We start from the raw sequence: 16,978 nt of genomic DNA on the forward strand, positions 1-16,978 counted from the left end.
GGCAATAAACAATTATTGTACTATATAGAGAACTCGGCCCAGTGCTCTGGGCAGAGGCAGAGATGCTAGTGCTCGACCTACTGCTGGGAGAACAAGCCAGGTAACAAACCCTTTCACCCCAAAGAACGTTTTGCTGTCAATTTCTTTGATCACATTAAATCCATAGCGAACTTGCCCCAGGCTGAAACCCATTGTCAAGACAGTAAGTCATGAGACCATAAAACTCTTAGAAAAAAACATAGGCAAAAATCTCTTGGACATAAACATGAGCAACTTCTTCATGAACATATCTCCCTGGGCAAGGGAAACAAAAGCAAAAATGAACAAGTGGGACTATATTAAATTAAAAAGCTTCTGCACAGCAAAGGACACCATCAGTAGAACAAAAAGACATCCTACAGTATGAGAGAATATATTCATAAATCACATATCCGATAAGGGGTTGACACCCAAATTATATAAAGAGCTCATACACCTCAACAAACAAAAAGCAAATAATCCAATTAAAAAATGGGCAGAGGATCTGAACAGACACTTTTCCAAAGAAATTCAGATGGCCAACAGGCACATGAAAAGATGCTCCACATCGCTAATCATCAGAGAAATGCAAATTAAAACCACTATGAGATATCACCTCACATCAATTAGGATGGCCAACATTGAAAAGACAAACAACAAATGTTGGTGAGGCTGTGGAGAAAGGGGAACCCTCCTACACTGCTGCTGGGAATGTAAATTAGTTCAACCATTGTGGAAAGCAGTATGGAGGTTCCTCAAAAACTAAAAATAGAAATACCATTTGACCCAGGAATTCCACTCCTAGGAATTTACCCTAAGAATGCAGCAGCCCAGTTTGAAAAAGACAGATGCACCCCTATGTTTATCGCAGCACAATTTACAATAGCCAAGAAATGGAAGCAACCTACATGTCCATCAGTAGATGAATGGATAAAGAAGATGTGGTACATATACACAATGGAATATTATTCAGCCATAAGAGGAAAACAAATCTTACCATTTGCAACAACATTGATGGAGCTGGAGGGTATTATGCTCAGTGAAATAAGCCAGGCAGAGAAAGACAAGTATCAAATGATTTCACTCTTCTGTGGAGCATAAGAACAAAGAAAAAACTGAAGGAACAAAACAGCAGCAGAGTCACAGAACCCAAGTGTGGACTAACAGTTACCAAAGGGAAAGGGACTGGTGAGTGTGGGTGGGAAGGGGGGGATAAGAGGGAAAAGGGTCATTACAACTGGCACACATAATATGGGGTTAGGGGGCACGGGGAAGGCAGTATATACTGAGAAGGCAAGTAGTGACTCTATAGCATCTTACTATGCTGATGGGCAGTGACTGTAATGGGGTATGTGGTGGGGACTTGATAACGGGGAGAATCTACTAAACACAGTGTTGCTCATGTAATTGTATATTAATGATACCAAAAAAAAAAGATTAAAAAATAAATAAAATGATAAAATGGTTTCCAGCCGCTATGCATCTTCTCCAGGTATGGGATGTGACACCCTGGTAAGGTCCTGCCGCCCAGGGACATAGATGACTCCACTCTTGACCAACAATGCCTTTGAGGAAAGACCTTGATCCAAAGAAGAAATGTAAAACTGAATAAAGGACACCTCCTTTCCGATAGATTTGGGGGGCCTGACCAGAGAGGCCTCCTGCCCTCCCAATATGGCCTCCACTGCAAACCCAACAGGAAACAGCCTGGTTCACAACCCGGCAGGGGAGAGGGGCTGCCCAGCAACCGAACCCCTGCTTCCCTCCCATGGACTTTCTTCAGTGCAGCCCCGCTGCCAGCTCCCTCCTTTTTCTCTCTAAAGTAATGTTCCTCTCCTTTCTTCTCTCCTCTTGCCTGACTGTGATTCTGCCCTAGCTTATGTGTCCTGAAATGCAATCCCCCTGACATTATTGAATAAGCCTATTTTGCTGGTGAAATAAGTCATTGTTTTATTGTCAAGATCAACAGCCACTCAGCATGACGTGGAGAGTATGAGGCATCCTACCTGTGTCCACCCTCACCAGAGGCCTCACTCCGGGTCGCCTCTGTGCACCCCACCTCCGCTGCTCCCACTGCCCCTGCTGGTCACAGGGCTTCTTCCATGAGCTCCCTCAGCGCCAGGGGCAGCCCCCCCTAGTTCTGGGTGAGCCTCTGACCACCACACCCTATAGATAGTGCCCAGCGTTGCCCTCCGCCCGTGGCCAAGAAGCCTGCAGGAAGCGCTCGGAGCACTACCCCTCACTGAGACCGGAGGGGGGTGCCAGCCCTCCCAGGGCCCACAGGCAGGGGCAAAACGGTGAGCACAGGAGGCAGCTGGCAGCAGGTGGGGGAGACCCCTTTATTGGGCAACACCACGCGATCCTGAAGGGACGGGGCGCGGAGAGGGGGGCAGGAGGTCCCGCAGGGCCAGGGACTCAGCCGGCAGGAGGGGCGGGGCCGTCACGCGGCCTCTCAGGCCTCGGCCTCGGCAAAAAGCGGGTTGACGAAGTAGCTGAGGCTGGTGCTCCTGGCATCCGCCTGCGGGGTCGGAGTCTGCAGGGGCACAGAGTCGGGGCGTCTGGCGCCGAGCCCACCTGCGGGTAGGCCCTCCCCTGCCCACCTGCTCACCGGCTCTGCCGAGCTCGCTACGTCGAACATCGGGTTGTGGAAGCCCAGGGGCGCCCCGTCCCGCGCTTGGGCCGCCTCGTCGTGCCTCCTCCCCCTGGACGGCGAGGACGCGCGTGAGCCCCGAAGCCGCCGGGCACCTCGCCCCGCGCACCTGGGCCCGCCCCCAGGCCCGGCCCGCGCACCTGAGCCTCCGCACGCGGCACAGCAGCAGCGCCCCCGCCGGCAGCGCCAGGAACAGGAGCAGCGCGGCCGCCACGCCGCCGGCCAGCCCCGCGCGCAGCCGCGAGCCGCCCAGCCCCGCTGCCGAGCCGCCGCCGCCGCGCGCTCCCGACTCCCGGGCCACCGCCGCCAGGACCCCGAGCGCCTCTCCTGCAACGAGGGCGCCGGCTCAGTCTCCCTCGGAGAAGCGGCCGGGGCCCGGGCAGGGGTCGCCGCGGTTACCGTGCTCGGCAGCGTCCGCCAGGAGGGCCCGAGCCAGCCGCCCCGCGCCGCTGGGCTCGGGCCCGGGCTCCAGCAGCACCACCTGGATCTCCGTGGCCGTCTCCGCGGCCGCGGCCTCGCGGGGCCCAGTCGAGCGCGGCACCTTGGACACGGCCACTTGCAGTCCCTCGTACTGGGGCTAGGGAAGGGGACAGGGTTGGCCCGGGGCCTCCGTCCCTCCGACCCGCGGGCACGTCAGCCGCAGGGAAGAACGGAGGGCAGGAGGGCGGGGAGGGAATGCGTCACTGGGGTGGATCGGCGGCCCGCGGTCCCTGCGCAGGGGGCGCTAGGGGCCGGCGTGGGGGCGCGGCCCCATTACCAGGAAGGTGTGCAGCAGCCGCGCCCGGTATCGCTCCAGGTCAAAAGCGGGACCGTGGGTCAGCGACACGACGGCTCCTGTGGCAGGAGGGCAGGGGTCAACACCGCGGGCGCGGGGCCCACAGGGAGACTGGCCGGCGCGAGCCGGGGCGCTCACCGCAGAGGTCGCAGCACTGCCCCTCGGGCCGGAGGGCGTCCTGGCAGGAGGCCGGAGGGCAGCGGCCGCCCAGGGGCTGGAGCAGGGCCGCGCAGATCCACGGCTGCGCCTGGAGGGTTCAGGCGGCAGTCAGCGCGGGCGGGCAAGGGGCAGACCCAGCGCGAGGGCCCCGCACCCCGGGAGCGAGCGGGCCGGAGGCCTGGGCCCACGCCGCGCGCTCCACCGCGGGCCGCGGCGGGCCACACTCACTTCGGCGTTGCCGCAGACGCAGCCCGACGGGTCGGCGCAGACCTCGGGGCTCAGGCCCAGCGCGCCCCGCCCGTGGAAGCGCAGGCGGCCGGCGCGGGACGCCAGGAAAGCGGCCAGGTCCTCGTCGCGCGTGAACGTCTGCGGGTGGCCAGGTCACCAGATCGGCCAGTGCGAGGAGGAGACATCTGAGTGCTGGGAGCCCACGTGTCCAGACTAGCCGCAAGGGAGGCCCGCCGGACGGCCGCTGCCAGGGCCACAGCGCGGAGACGGGGCCCGAGCCCCTCCCGCCCCTCCCCTGCGCCCACCTCACCTGGCCCAGAGCCCAGACGCTGTGGACGCGGGTGGTGCGGGCGCCCGGGCCGAGACCCACACGGAAGGAGCCGTCCGACGGGAACACGACGTCGTCGTGGCGGCAGGGCACGCGCTCAGCGTCCACGGAGAAGAGGCCACGCGCCAAGTCCGCCGGCCGCCACAGGCGCGGGTCGTGCCAGGAGAAGCGGTCGGGGTCGAGGAATAGCGCCGTGGTGCCTGGGCCAGCACGCGACCCTGAGCTCCCCAGGAACACGCCCCCCGGCCAGGCCCCGCCCCGGGGTGCGCCCCCGCCCAGACTGCCCCCCAGAAGCAGCTCCGTCCCGGCCCCGCCCTTGACCGCGCTCCGAATGGGGAACTCGCCCGTCGCCCACGCGCCCCTCCGCCGGCCGTGCCCGGCGCGTCCCTCTCACCTGCGCCGCAGCCCAGCTCCGAGCTGGGATTCCGCGCGCCGAATCCGGCTCCCTGGGCCAGCACGAACTCGCCGTCTAGGGGCAGGAGCTGCAGGAGGGCAGGCTTCGATGGCGCCAAGCGGTGGTCCAGGGTGTCAGGGGGTCCCGCTCCGTGGCCACCCGCGACCCCCGTGTCCCGGGGAAAAGAACCTAGACCGCGGCCTCGGGGCGGGCAGATGAGCTCTGGACCAGGGGCGCCTTGCCCTGGCTGAGGGTCAAATCAGGCTGGAGGGAACAGGGCCGCAGCCGCAGGCCAGGGAGTAGGACCTACTAGCCTGAGATCTGGGAGCGCAGAGAATTTGGGGCAGGGTGACACCTACTAGGGCCATTTGCCCTCCCCTTTTGCCCCTAAGAAACTGTACAAGTCAAGGACTCCTGAGTCCTGGGAACCCAAGGCACAGGGGAGCCCAAAGGCAGCCCTGAGCCCTGTGAGAGGGGAGGGGGGGACCTAAGAGGGGGCAGGGGTCCTTGGAGTCACCCCTCCCTCCTCCTCAGGCCTGGGCACCACCATGGCAGCCTCACCAGTCAGGCTGTGGATCCAGGCCTCAGGCAGCAGAGGAAATAGGGCAGCTGGCAGATCAGGAGAGGAAGGCCTGCCCAGCGCCTCCCCAACTAGCACCCACGCCTCCTCCTTTTGACCCTCAGGGTTGGGGTTGGAGGTGAGGGTTCAGTGCAGGGGTCATGAAGGGTTCAGCCTCATCAGGAGTGGTCCACCCAGGGCCCAGCCTCCTGTCCCAACCTGCTGGGCACAGCCTGTTTTTCAGCCCATCTCTGAGCAGGGGACCTGACCAAGAGGCCAGCTGGCGGATGTGAGGTCACAGGCCCACTACCTCCACAACTGAGGGTGCACGGTGACAGCCACCCACAGGTGCTAGGAGAGCTGTGTGGACAGATGGACACAATATGCCTCAGGGACAGGAAAGGTAGTAATGTAAAGCATGAACAAGAACTTGTTTTTTTCAAAGAACCAAAGGGAAAAATATTAATAAATTATGAAAAACATACTAGTTGAAAGGAATAACATAGTGGGTGACATAAGCCTGAGGACTGACTCAGCCGAAGGCCTGGTGGCTCCAGAAGACACAAAGAAAGGGCTGAGACCAGGAGAGAAGGGGGATTGGCACCAAAGTGCCAAAATCCAGACAAGGGGTGAGGAAGGAGAGGAAATACTTGAAGGAACAATTTCCCAGATTTGAAGAAAGATCGCAAACCTCTGACTGAAACGTCTCTTTGAGTGCCAAACAGGAAATAAGGAAAATCACACCGAGACAGTGATAGTATGTTTATGAATATCAAAGACAAAGAGAACATTCTAAAAGCTTCAGAGAGAGAGAACAGATTACCCAGGAAAGAAAAAAAAATTCAGAAATCAGGTTTCTTAACAACAACGGATGCAAAAAGACAACAGAATATTTTATGTGAGAGGAGAACTTTCTGTCTAGAATTTCCTATCCCCCTCAATTTCCATTCAAATGAAACAGCAGAAAACAAATGTTCTCAAGCCTGAGAGACTTCAGAGTGATCGCCGTGCAAAGACCTGCCCTGAAAACATGCTGGAGAAAGTAAGAAGGGAAGAGACCCAGAAGCCGTGAAAAGGTATGAGAAGCAGAGGTGATGAAATGCTTTGGTAAACCTAATTGTTCTTTCTAAAAATGTTAAAAGCTAGAAATAAAATGTGATGTTGGGGGGAAACCAAAAGGATGTGGGCATGAGCTAGAGTACCTGCCCCTGTGAGGGGAGATCCTGATATTGCAAAGTTTAAGAAATCAGACGGACTGCCAGACTTGAAAACCTGGATGAAATACATCAGTTTCTAGAAAAAGTTTAAAATATGTCAAATTTGACACAAAGAGCAATAGAGAATTTGGACTGATATGCATTAAATAAATTAAAAAGCTAGTCAAAGACCTCCTTTTCCACAAATCCCCAGTCCAAGTGTTTTTACAGCTGGAGTGTACTAAACTCTCCAGGAAATATTAATTTCCTTATATAGAAGTTGTTCTGGAAAACAGAAAAAAAGGGTGAAAATTGTCAAAGCCATTTTATGTGGCCAGTGTGATTTTCATTCCAAACCAGATGAAAGGTGATAACAAAATAAATTATAAGCTCATTTTACTTATAAACACAGATGCTAAAATTCTAAATAAAATATTAGCTGACTAGATCCAACAGTGTCTATTTAACAAAATACATGGTGATCAGAGGGTTCAGGAAGCAAGGGTGACGGCTCCCATCCCAACTGCAGGCCAGTATGACGGTGTTCCAGCAGATGGCAGCAAAATCAGTATATTATGACAGAGGGAAGTATGTCTTAAAGTAGGATGTCCGAAGCAACACACTTTGACCTGCACCTGCAGGCAGGTGCCAGGAGGACATCAGTCTTGCAAGAATGACTCAACCTCAGAAAATATCCATAGGCTAAAAGGGGGTGGGGGGTGGGAATCACATCTCAATCAATGTAGGAGAAAAACTGAAAAAAATCCAACAGCCTATTTATGATTTTTTAAGCTACTAGAAAACTAGCAATAGAATAGAATTTTCACAATTTAATAAAGTTTCTGTTCCGAAACACTACAATAAACTTCACACTCAGTGGAGGAACTTGACACTGGAACAAGACAAGGATGCCCACTTTGATCACTTTTGTTTAGCATAGAGGTCCTGGGAAAGAGCTATAAGGAAAGAAATAGAAATAAAAAGAGGACTGGAAGGGAAGAGAAACAATTGTCATTATTTACAAAAATAGCCAACTAGCGATTATAATTTTAAAAAATACGGCACCATTCACCAAAATGAAAAAATAAACTATATTTTTTAATTAATCAATAATATGCAAGACCTCTATGGGGACCACTTTAAAACTCTAGAAAAGGAGGATTAAAGATGGTGGCGTGAGAGGTGAGACAGAGGCTTCCTCCTAAAACCACATATAATACAAAAATATAATTAATACAACTAATCCTGAGAGAGCAACAGGAAAGAGGGCTGCACCAAACTGCATACACCTGGAGAAAAGAATAGACCTCATGGAACAGGGCACCAGCGCCGCTCCCCTGCGACCCCCAACATTGCTCCAGGGGCTGAGCAGCTCCAGAGAGAAGAGCTTCTGGGCACTAGAGGGCGCCACATACAAATATGAAACACCAGAGGGACCTGTTTCAAAGCAAAATTATGAATACACCAGAGAAGGATTCAAATGAAATTGACCTCATGAATCTTCCTGAAAGAGATTTCAAAATAAAAACCATTAACATGCTCATGGAGGTACAGAAAAATACTCAAGAACTCAGGAATGAATTCCGGTTGGAGATCAATCATTATGGAACACAGTATCAAAAATGAAACATACAATGGAAGGTTTTAAAAGCAGATTGGATACAGTGGAGGAGACGATAAATGAAATAGAAATTAGAGAAGAGGAATACAAAGAAACTGAGGCACAGAGAGAAAAAAGGATCTCTAAGAAGGAAAGCATATTGAGAGAACTGTGTGACCAATCCAAACGGAACAATATTTGCATTATAGGGACACCAGAAGAAGAGAGAGAAAAAGGGATAGAAAGTGTCTTTGAGGAAGTAATTGCTGAAAACTTCCCTAATCTGGGGAAGCAGATAGTCTCTCAGGCCATGGAGGTGCACAGATCTCCCAACACAAGGGACCCAAGGAAGATAACAGCAAGACACATAGTAATTAAAATGGTAAAGATCAAGGATAAGGACAGACTATTAAAAGCAGCCAGAGACAGAAATAAGATCATATACAAAGGAAAACCCATCAGGCTAACATCAGACTTCTCAGCAGAAACCTTACAGGCCAGAAGGGAGTGGCATGATATACTTAATGCCATGAAGCAGAAGGGCCTGGAACCAAGATTACTTTATCCTGCAAGGTTATCATTTAAATTTGAAGGAGGGATTAAACAATTTCCAGAAAAGTAAATGCTGAGAGAATTTACCTCCCACAAACCTTCTCTACAGTGTATTTTGGAGGGACTGCTATAGATGGAAGTGATCCTAAGGTTTAATAGCTGTCACCAGAGGTAATAAAACCACAGTAAAGAAAGTAGAACAGTTAATTACTAAGCAAATGCAAAATTAAATCAACTATCCCCAAAGTCAATCAAGGGATAGACAAAGAGTACAGAGTATGATACCTAATATATAAAGAATGGAGGAGGAAGAAAAAGGAGGAGAAAAACAGAACCTTTAGATTGTGTTTGTAATAACATACTAAGTGAGTTTACTTAGACTCTTAGATAGTAAGGAAGTTACCCCTGAACCTTTGGTAACCACGAATCTAAAGCCTGCAATGGCAGTGAGTACATACCTATCAATAATCACCCTAAATGTAAATGCTGTGAATGCACCAATCAAAAGACACAGAGTCACTGAATGGATAAAAAAACAAGACCCATCTATATGCTGCCTACAAGAGACTCACTTCAAACCTAAAGACATACACAGACTAAAAGTGAAGGCATGGAAAAAGATATTTCATGCAACTAATAGGGAGAAAAAACGAGGTGTTGTGGTACTTGTATCAAACAAAATAGACTTCAAAACAAAGAAAGTCACAAGAGACAAAGAAGGACATTACATAATGATAAAGGGGTCAGTCCAAAAAGAAGATATAACCATTACAAATATTTATGCACCCAACACAGGAGCACCTACATATGTGAAACAAATACTAGCAGAATTAAAAGGTGAAATAGAATGCAATGCATTCATTTTAGGAGACTTCAACATACCACTCACTCCAAAGGAAAGATCAACCAGACAGAAAATAAATAAGGAGACAGAGGCACTGAACAAGACATTAGAACACATAGACCTAACAGACATCTACAGAACTACACTCAAAAGCAGCAGGATACACATTCTTCTCAAGTGCACATGGAACATTTTCAAGAACAGATCATATACTAGGCCACAAAAAGAGCCTCGGTAAATTCGAAAAGATTGAAATTGTATCAACCAGTTTCTCAGACCACAAAGGTATGAAACTAGAAATAAATTATGCAAAGAAACTGAAAAATCCCACAAACACATGGAGGCTTCACAACATGCTCCTAAATAACCAATGGATTAATGACCAAATCAAAGCAGAGATCAAGCAATATATGGAGACTAATGACAACCAAAAACACAAAATCTGTGGGAAGCAGCGAAGGACATACAAAGAGGAAAGTATATTGCAATACAGGCCTACCTCAGAAAGAAGAACAATCCCATATGAACAGTCTAAACTCACAATTAACGAAATTAGAAAAAGAAGAACAAATGAGGCCTAAGGTCAGTAAAAGTAGGGATATAATAAAGATTAGAGCAGAAATAAATAAAATCGAGAAGAATAAAACAATAGAAAGAATCAATGCAAGCAAGAGCTGGTTCTTTGAGAAAATAAACAAAATAGATAAGCCCCTAGCCAGACTTATCAAGAAAAAAAGAGTCTTCACACATAAACAGAATCAAAGATGAGAAAGGAAAAATCACTACAGACACCACAGAAATACAAAGAATTATTAGAGAATAGTATGAAAAATTATATGCTAACAAACTGGTTAACCTACAAGAAATGGACAACTTTCTAGAAAAACACAACTGTCTAGGCTGACCCAGAAAGAAACAGAAAGTCTGAATAGACCAATTACCAGCAACGAAATTGAACTGGTAACAAAAAAACTGCATAAGAACAAAACCGCTGGACCAGATGGCTTCGCTGCTGATTATTATCAAACATTTAGTGAAGACCTAATACTCATCCTCCTTAAAGTTTCCAAAGAGTAGAAGAGGAGGGAATACTCCCAGATTCATTCTATGACGCCAGCATCACTCTAATAACAAAACCAGGCAAAGACACCATAAAAAAAGAAAATTACAGACCAATATCCCTGATAAACACAGATGCAAAAATACTCAAAAAAATATTAGCAAACCAAATTCAAAAATACATCAAAAAGATCATCCATCAAGATCAAGTAGGATTTACCCCAGGCATGCAAGGATGGTACAATATTAGAAAATTCATTAACATCATCTACCACATCAACAAAAAAAAGGACAAAAACCACATGATCATCTCCATAGATGTTGAAAAAGCATTCAACAAAATTCAACATCCATTCATGATAAAACCTCTCAACAAAATGGGTATAGAGGGCAAGTACCTCAACATAATAAAGGCCATACATGAAAAACCCACCTCCAACATTATACTTAACAACAAGAAGCTGAAAGCTTTTCCTTTAAGATCAGGAACAAGACAGGGATGCCCACTCTCCCCACTGTTATTCAGCATAGTACTGGAGGTCCTAGCCACAGCAATCAGACAACACAAAGAAATAAAAGGCATCCAGATTGGCAAGGAAGAATTTAAACTGTCACTATTTGCAGATGACATGATATTGTACATAAAAAACCCTAAAGAATCCAGTCCAAAACTACTAGATCTGATATCTGAATTCAGCAAAGTTGCAGGATACAAAATTAATACACAGAAATCTGTTGCATTCCTATACACTAACAATGTGCTAGCAGAAAGAGAAATCAGGAAAACAATTCTATTCACAATTGCATCAAAAAGAATAAAATACCTAGGAATAAACCTAACCAAGGATGTGAAAGACCTACAACCTCAAAACTGCAAGACACTCATGAGAGAAATTAAAGAAGACACCAATAAATGGAAACACATCCTGTGCTCCTGGCTAGGAAGAATTAATATTGTCAAAATGGCCATCCTGCCTAAAACAATCTACAGATTCAATACAATCCCTATCAAAATACCAACAACATTCTTCAACGAACTAGAGCAACTGGTTCTGAAATTCATATGGAACCACAAAAGACCCTGAATAGCTAAAGCAATCCTGAAAAGGAAGAATAAAGCAGGGGGAATTATGCTCCCCAACTTCAAGCTCTACTGCAAAGCCACAGTAATCAAGACAATTTGGTACTGGCACAAGAACAGACCCATAGACCAATGGAACAGACTAGAGAGCCCAGATATAAACCCAACCATATGTGGTCAATTAATATATGATAAAGGAGTCATGAATATACAATGGGGAAATGACAGCCTCTTCACAACTGTTGTTGGCAAAACTGGGCAGCTACATGCAAGAGAATGAAATTGGATTATTATTTAATCTCATACACAAAAGTAAACTCGAAATGGATCAAAGACCTAAATGTAAGTCATGAAACCATAAAACACTTAGAAGAAAACATGGGCAAAAATCTCCTGAATATAAACATGAGCAACTTCTTTCTGAATGCATCTCCTCGAGCAAGGGAAACTAAAGCAAAAATGAACACATGGAACTACATCAAACTAAAAAGCTTCTGTACAGCAAAGGACACCATCAACAGAACAAAAAGGCATCCTACAGTATGGGAGAATATATTTGTAAATGACATATCCGACAAGGGGTTAACATCCGAAATATTTAAAGAACTCACACGCCTCAACACCCAAAAAGCAAATAACCCAATTAAAAATGGGCGGAGTATATGAAGAGACAATTCTCCAAAGAAGAAATTCAGATGGCCAATAGGCACATGAAAAGATGCTCCACATCACTAATCATCAGAGAAATGCAAATTAAAACCACAATCAGATATCAATTCACACCAGTAAGAATGGCCAGCATTGAAAAGACTCATAACAACAAATGCTGGCGATGATGCGGAGAAAGGGGAACCCTCCTACACTGCTGGTGGGAATGTAAACTAGTTCAACCATTGTGAAAGCAATATGGAGGTTCCTCAAAAAACTAAAAATAGAAAAAATCAGACAACACAAAGAAATAAAAGGCATCCAGATTGGCAAGGCACCCGGGAATCCCACTCCTTGGACTTTACCCAAAGGGAACAACTTCTCAGATTCAAAAAGACATATGCACCCCTATGTTTATCGCAGCACTATTTACAATAGCCAAGATATGGAAGCAACCTAAGTGTCCATCAGTAGATGAATGGATAAAGAAGAGGTGGTACATATACACAATGGAATATTATTCAGCCATAAGAAAAAAACAAATCCTATCATTTGCAACAAAAAGGATGGAGCTGGAGGATATTATGCTCAGTGAAATATGCCAGGTAAAGAAAGACAAGTGCCAAATGATTTCCCTCATTTGTGGAGTATAACAACGAAGGAAAACTGAAGGAACAAAATAGCAGCAGACTCAGAGACTCCAAGAAGGGACTAGTGGTTACCAAAGGGGAGGGTGTGGGAGGGAGGGAGAAGGGGATTGAGGGGTATTATGTTTAGTACACATGGTGTGGGGGGGTCACAGGGAAAACAGTGTAGCACAGAGAAGACAAGTAGTGACTGTGGCATCTTACTACACTGATGGACAGTGACTGCATTGGGGTGTGGGGGGGACTTGATAATATGGGTAAATGTAGTAACCACATTGCTTTTCATGTGAAACCTTTATAGGAGTTGATATCAATAATACCTTAATAAAAATTTTTTTAAAAACTAGAGTTGGAAAAAAAAAACTCCAGAAAAGGGTTTTATGATGGGTGATCTGAAATATTTGGAGAGGCAGTCCATGCTCTTGAATAGATGGCTTGATAGCATACACCTCTTGTTCATTCCCAATCAAAATTCCAGGGTTTTTGAGTTGTTACTTCATAAACCTCCTTTACAATTTCTCTGTGAGAATCACATCCACAAAGAGCTAGTCTGCCTTGTGACAGAACAGCGAAGGGCCGGTTGCTCCGAGGGATATTAAGATCCTTCAGAGACACAGCATGGGGGCAGGAACAGGCAGAGACCACAGACACTGAGGGGCGCGTCCTGACCACCCCTGCACGCTGGCATCTGATGTACAGTGAGGCCGCTCCTCAAAGCCAAGGGGCAAGGCTGGTGGTTTGGAGGAGGAGGTTGCAAACTGGGCTATTTTTCTAAGAAAAATAAAGCTGATTCAAGGTAGTGCCCCAATCAGCATGTGCCCCTGATGGCAAAACTGTGACTTAATAGACATATGGTTGATTCTGGTTGTGACTGAGGAGAAGGGAAGGGATAAACACCAGAAACAGTTATTAGGACTGGACTTTGCATTTGATTATAATGGGGTTTCTGTTCGGCCAAAGGCACCCCACGCCAAATCCTCAGTGAGAAGACATTTGCGGTATCTCAAACCAACAACTGATGATAGACAGCAAATAGGAGATTTCCCCCAAATAAGAACAGAGCAAGGGAGAAATGGGAGGGGAGAGGGAATCTCAGGGAGAGAAGTCCCGAACTAGAGAAAAACAAATTAAAACACTCCTGGCGCTGCGCCTGTTACAAGGGCGACCACTTGGCAGCTGAGGATGCCAAGCGTTGGGGGTCGTGGAGGGGTTTCCCCTGAGCAGCGGGCTGTGCGGGGTCATTCGGCCTCTACCAGCCGGGACCCCCCGGGCCATCACCCCTGTGCCTGGGCCTCTGCATAGTTCCCACCGGATCCTCCGCGGCGTGGAGCAGAGGCTGGGGAGATGGGGGCCGTCGCACGGGGGCCCGGAGGCACCCAGAGAGGGAGGCGGGACTCCCGCCTGGGCTGGGGATGGAAAGGCCAGACGGAGGGACCTGTGGGGCAGGGATGGATGGATGGATGGATGAGTGAATGAATGCATGCCGTCTAAAGGTCCTAAAATCCGGGAACTCTTTTCCAAAGATCATCAAAATCCCGGAGTCGGCCGCGAGAGGCCCCGAGACCCGGGCCCGCACCCCACCCTCCGATCCAGCCGCCGCCAGGTCGCCACGGGTACGCGCGGGGGGCGGGGCGCCGGGTCCCGCCGCAGCCCCACGCCTCGGCCGCTCCGCCTTGGTCTGGGGGTTGGGTAAATGTGGCAGCGCGCCCCGACCCCGAATCTGCGGCGACCCGGGACCCCCAGCCTCTGCCAGAGGCCCCCTCCCCGGGCAGGGGCAGCTCCGGGGTCCCTGCGCTGACCAGCCCTGCCCCGCGGGGGCCAGGCTCCCAGAGTTGACTCAGCTTCTGAAAACCACCGAAGAACCGAGCGAGCGCGGGCTCGGCGGACGGGCCGCACCAGCGCACCCTGAGCCCCAGGGGGCCTGGGAAACGGCGCTTCAGTGCAGGGGCTGGCCGCCCTTTCTCAAAGGCGGGCAGTAAATATTTTAAGCTTTGCTGGGCACGGGCTCCGTCATAGCCCCTCAACTCTGCCGTTTGTAGGTGACAGTCATTATAGATGCCTGCGACCGAGTGGGCGGTGCTGTATGCCGATAAACCATATTTACGGACACTTAAACTTGAGTTCCATATACTCACGTGCCATCAAATAGCGATCTTTCGGTTTTGTGTCCCGACCATATAAAAATGTGCAAACTATTCTTAGTTGCAGCCCCGCGGCTGCATTTGGCGGGTAGCTGCTGACCCTCGCCTTTAACACAGACGCCGGAGTTTTTCTCACAGGCCTTATCAGAGCCTTGAAAACACTGTGAAGCTCCAGGCAAGGACCGGCTGCAGCATTTTCCAAACTTACTGTGATTATGGAGCCTCTTTCTCCCTCCTAATTCCCATCATTCTCTGAAACACTAATGTCTGTGAAGCAGTTTGAGAAAAAAGGTTCCGTAGTTCTGATGGAGATTTTGGTGCCTGGACAGGAAGGGCTTTGCGGGGAGGGAGAGGGGAGGGGAAGTCCCAGGAGAAACCTTCAAGGAGGCAGACTACTGGGGGCGGAGGCCAAGGGCAGTGGGGACAGGAGGCGCCCTCTGCACCCCCTTCGAGGCTGGGGCCAGGCCTGAGCCGGGACCGTAAGACCAGTATCTCCCTTCCCCACCAGTGGTTCCCCACCTTCCAGAAGCCCCTCCAGAGGCTGACGGCCCGAGGCCTGCGCGGTCCCCCATGCAGGTGGGGGCCGATCACCGGGCAGGACCGCAGCCCCCCACCCATCCGGGTCGCAGCGGCGGCCCCGCGCCTCACCACGTCGGAGATACTGTGACCTTCTCGCACCAGGACTGACACCATCTGCAGGAAGAAGCGGCGTCAGCGGGCCAACCCCCGTTGGCCCCCCGCCCCCCACCCCGCTGGGCCCCATCCGAGCACCTTGTCCGCCGGGAACTCCAGGGCGGTGCCTGCGCACGGGGTCCGGTTCTGGCTCCAGTTGTTAGCGGCTTCGAAGTCGGTGTTGGGGACCCAGAATTTGTAGGCGGCCCGGGTCAGCGCTGGGGAGGGCGGCGACTGAGCGTTCCTGGGGCCCGCGGCTCCCGGGGTCCCACACAGACGCCCCTCCGCCAAGAAGGACGACCTCGCCCCGACAGGCGCAGGCCCCGCAGCCTGGGCTCAGATCCAGGCCCTCGTCCCCCCCCGCGTCAGGCCCGACGCTGCGCGAGTCCCGCCCGGCGCTCTCTGGCGAGCTCCTACTGCATCTACAGAGCCCTCTCAAACGTGCCCTCCTCCGGGACTCCCGGGCCTCCTCGCCCGCCGCAGTTTGTCCGGCGCTGGAGCAAAGACCCAGCCGGGCAAGGACGGGGACAACGAGGGCCTGCCGAGGAGAAGGGGCTGCGGGGCTGCGGGGCGGCGGTGCCCGGCCTGCGCGCCCTGAACCAGATGTGCGTCCCGAGGCCACCGCGCGCGGTGGAGAAGGGGGCTGGGCCGGGCCGCATTGTGCGAAGGCCGCGCGCGCTGGGGGCGCCCCGGGCCCGCGCCGGCCTGGGTGCGGAGGCCGACGGTCAGCCGCGCCCGCGGGACGGGGAGGCTGAGGCCGGTGCGGCGCCCGACGCCCGCGCTCAGCCGCCGCCCTCTGAAGGGCCTGGGGCGGCGCCTCTCGCCGCCCGACGGCGCGCGCCCCTGGGCAGGAGACTGGGGCCGCAACGGGTCCGGGCCGCGCGCTCAGCCGCCCAGGGGGCGCCCCGCCGGGTTTTGCGGCCCCTCAGCGCTCGCCGCCCGCCCTCCCGACCCCCCGCCCCGACCCGCGGGGCGCCCCGCTCACCGCAGAGCTGCAGGCCCAGCAGGACCCGGCCGAGCGCGCCCATCTCGTCGGGCGCCGGCGTCGCGGACCGGGAGACTTTGCCCCCGGCCCACGTGACCGGGCGGGGCGGGGTGGGGGTGCCTCCCGGTTACACATTCACCTCCAGCCCCGCCTGGCCAGGCCCCTGCGGCCCCTCGGAGGCGCCCGCCCGACCTCGCTCCCTCCGCCGCGCTCAGCCCTCCAGGACCTTGGGTGCCCGGGAAGGGAGGCTGCCAGGACCACCCGACGCACTGCATGGTGCCGAGGGGCGAGGAACCAGCCTTCGCGCTGCCGGCTGTCCCTGGCCCTGCGGGCTGGGGCTGCACCTGACCTGTCCGCCTTCTGGCCTGGGCTCCACTCTTCCAGGCATGGCCCTCGGCGGCCTGGTGTGGATGCAGCGTGGATGGTGGCAGATGGGCGGTGT

The 16,978-nt window shown here is 51.6% G+C and overlaps 1 protein-coding gene across 1 annotated transcript; it reads right to left on the bottom strand.

Annotated features, from left to right (window-relative positions):
- Window positions 1-2,333: 2,333 nt before the first annotated feature.
- AMN (amnion associated transmembrane protein) lies at window positions 2,334-16,657 on the bottom strand. The gene is made up of 12 exons (XM_036881955.2): window positions 16,537-16,657; window positions 15,651-15,769; window positions 15,528-15,572; window positions 4,553-4,640; window positions 4,141-4,358; window positions 3,831-3,968; window positions 3,582-3,690; window positions 3,426-3,502; window positions 3,068-3,245; window positions 2,809-2,995; window positions 2,627-2,720; window positions 2,334-2,551 (listed from the first exon to the last, which is right to left on the bottom strand). The coding sequence occupies exons 1-12, from the start codon at window positions 16,577-16,579 to the stop codon at window positions 2,471-2,473; spliced, it is 1,377 nt and encodes a 458-aa protein (XP_036737850.2). The 5' UTR covers window positions 16,580-16,657; the 3' UTR covers window positions 2,334-2,470.
- Window positions 16,658-16,978: the final 321 nt, after the last annotated feature.

Source organism: Manis pentadactyla, chromosome 11, assembly GCF_030020395.1.
Source record: "Manis pentadactyla isolate mManPen7 chromosome 11, mManPen7.hap1, whole genome shotgun sequence".
NCBI classification, from domain to species: Eukaryota; Metazoa; Chordata; class Mammalia; order Pholidota; family Manidae; genus Manis; species Manis pentadactyla.

Coding starts and splice junctions, on each gene's coding strand:
- AMN (XM_036881955.2), bottom strand. CDS start 16,579: ATGGGCGCGCTCGGCCGGGTCCTGCTGGGCCTGCAGCTCTGCG. Junction 4,641..15,527: donor GTCACAGTATCTCCGACGTG/GTGAGGCGCGGG, acceptor GCCCTCCTGCAG/CTCCTGCCCCTAGACGGCGA. Junction 3,503..3,581: donor GCAGTGCTGCGACCTCTGCG/GTGAGCGCCCCG, acceptor CTCCTGCCACAG/GAGCCGTCGTGTCGCTGACC.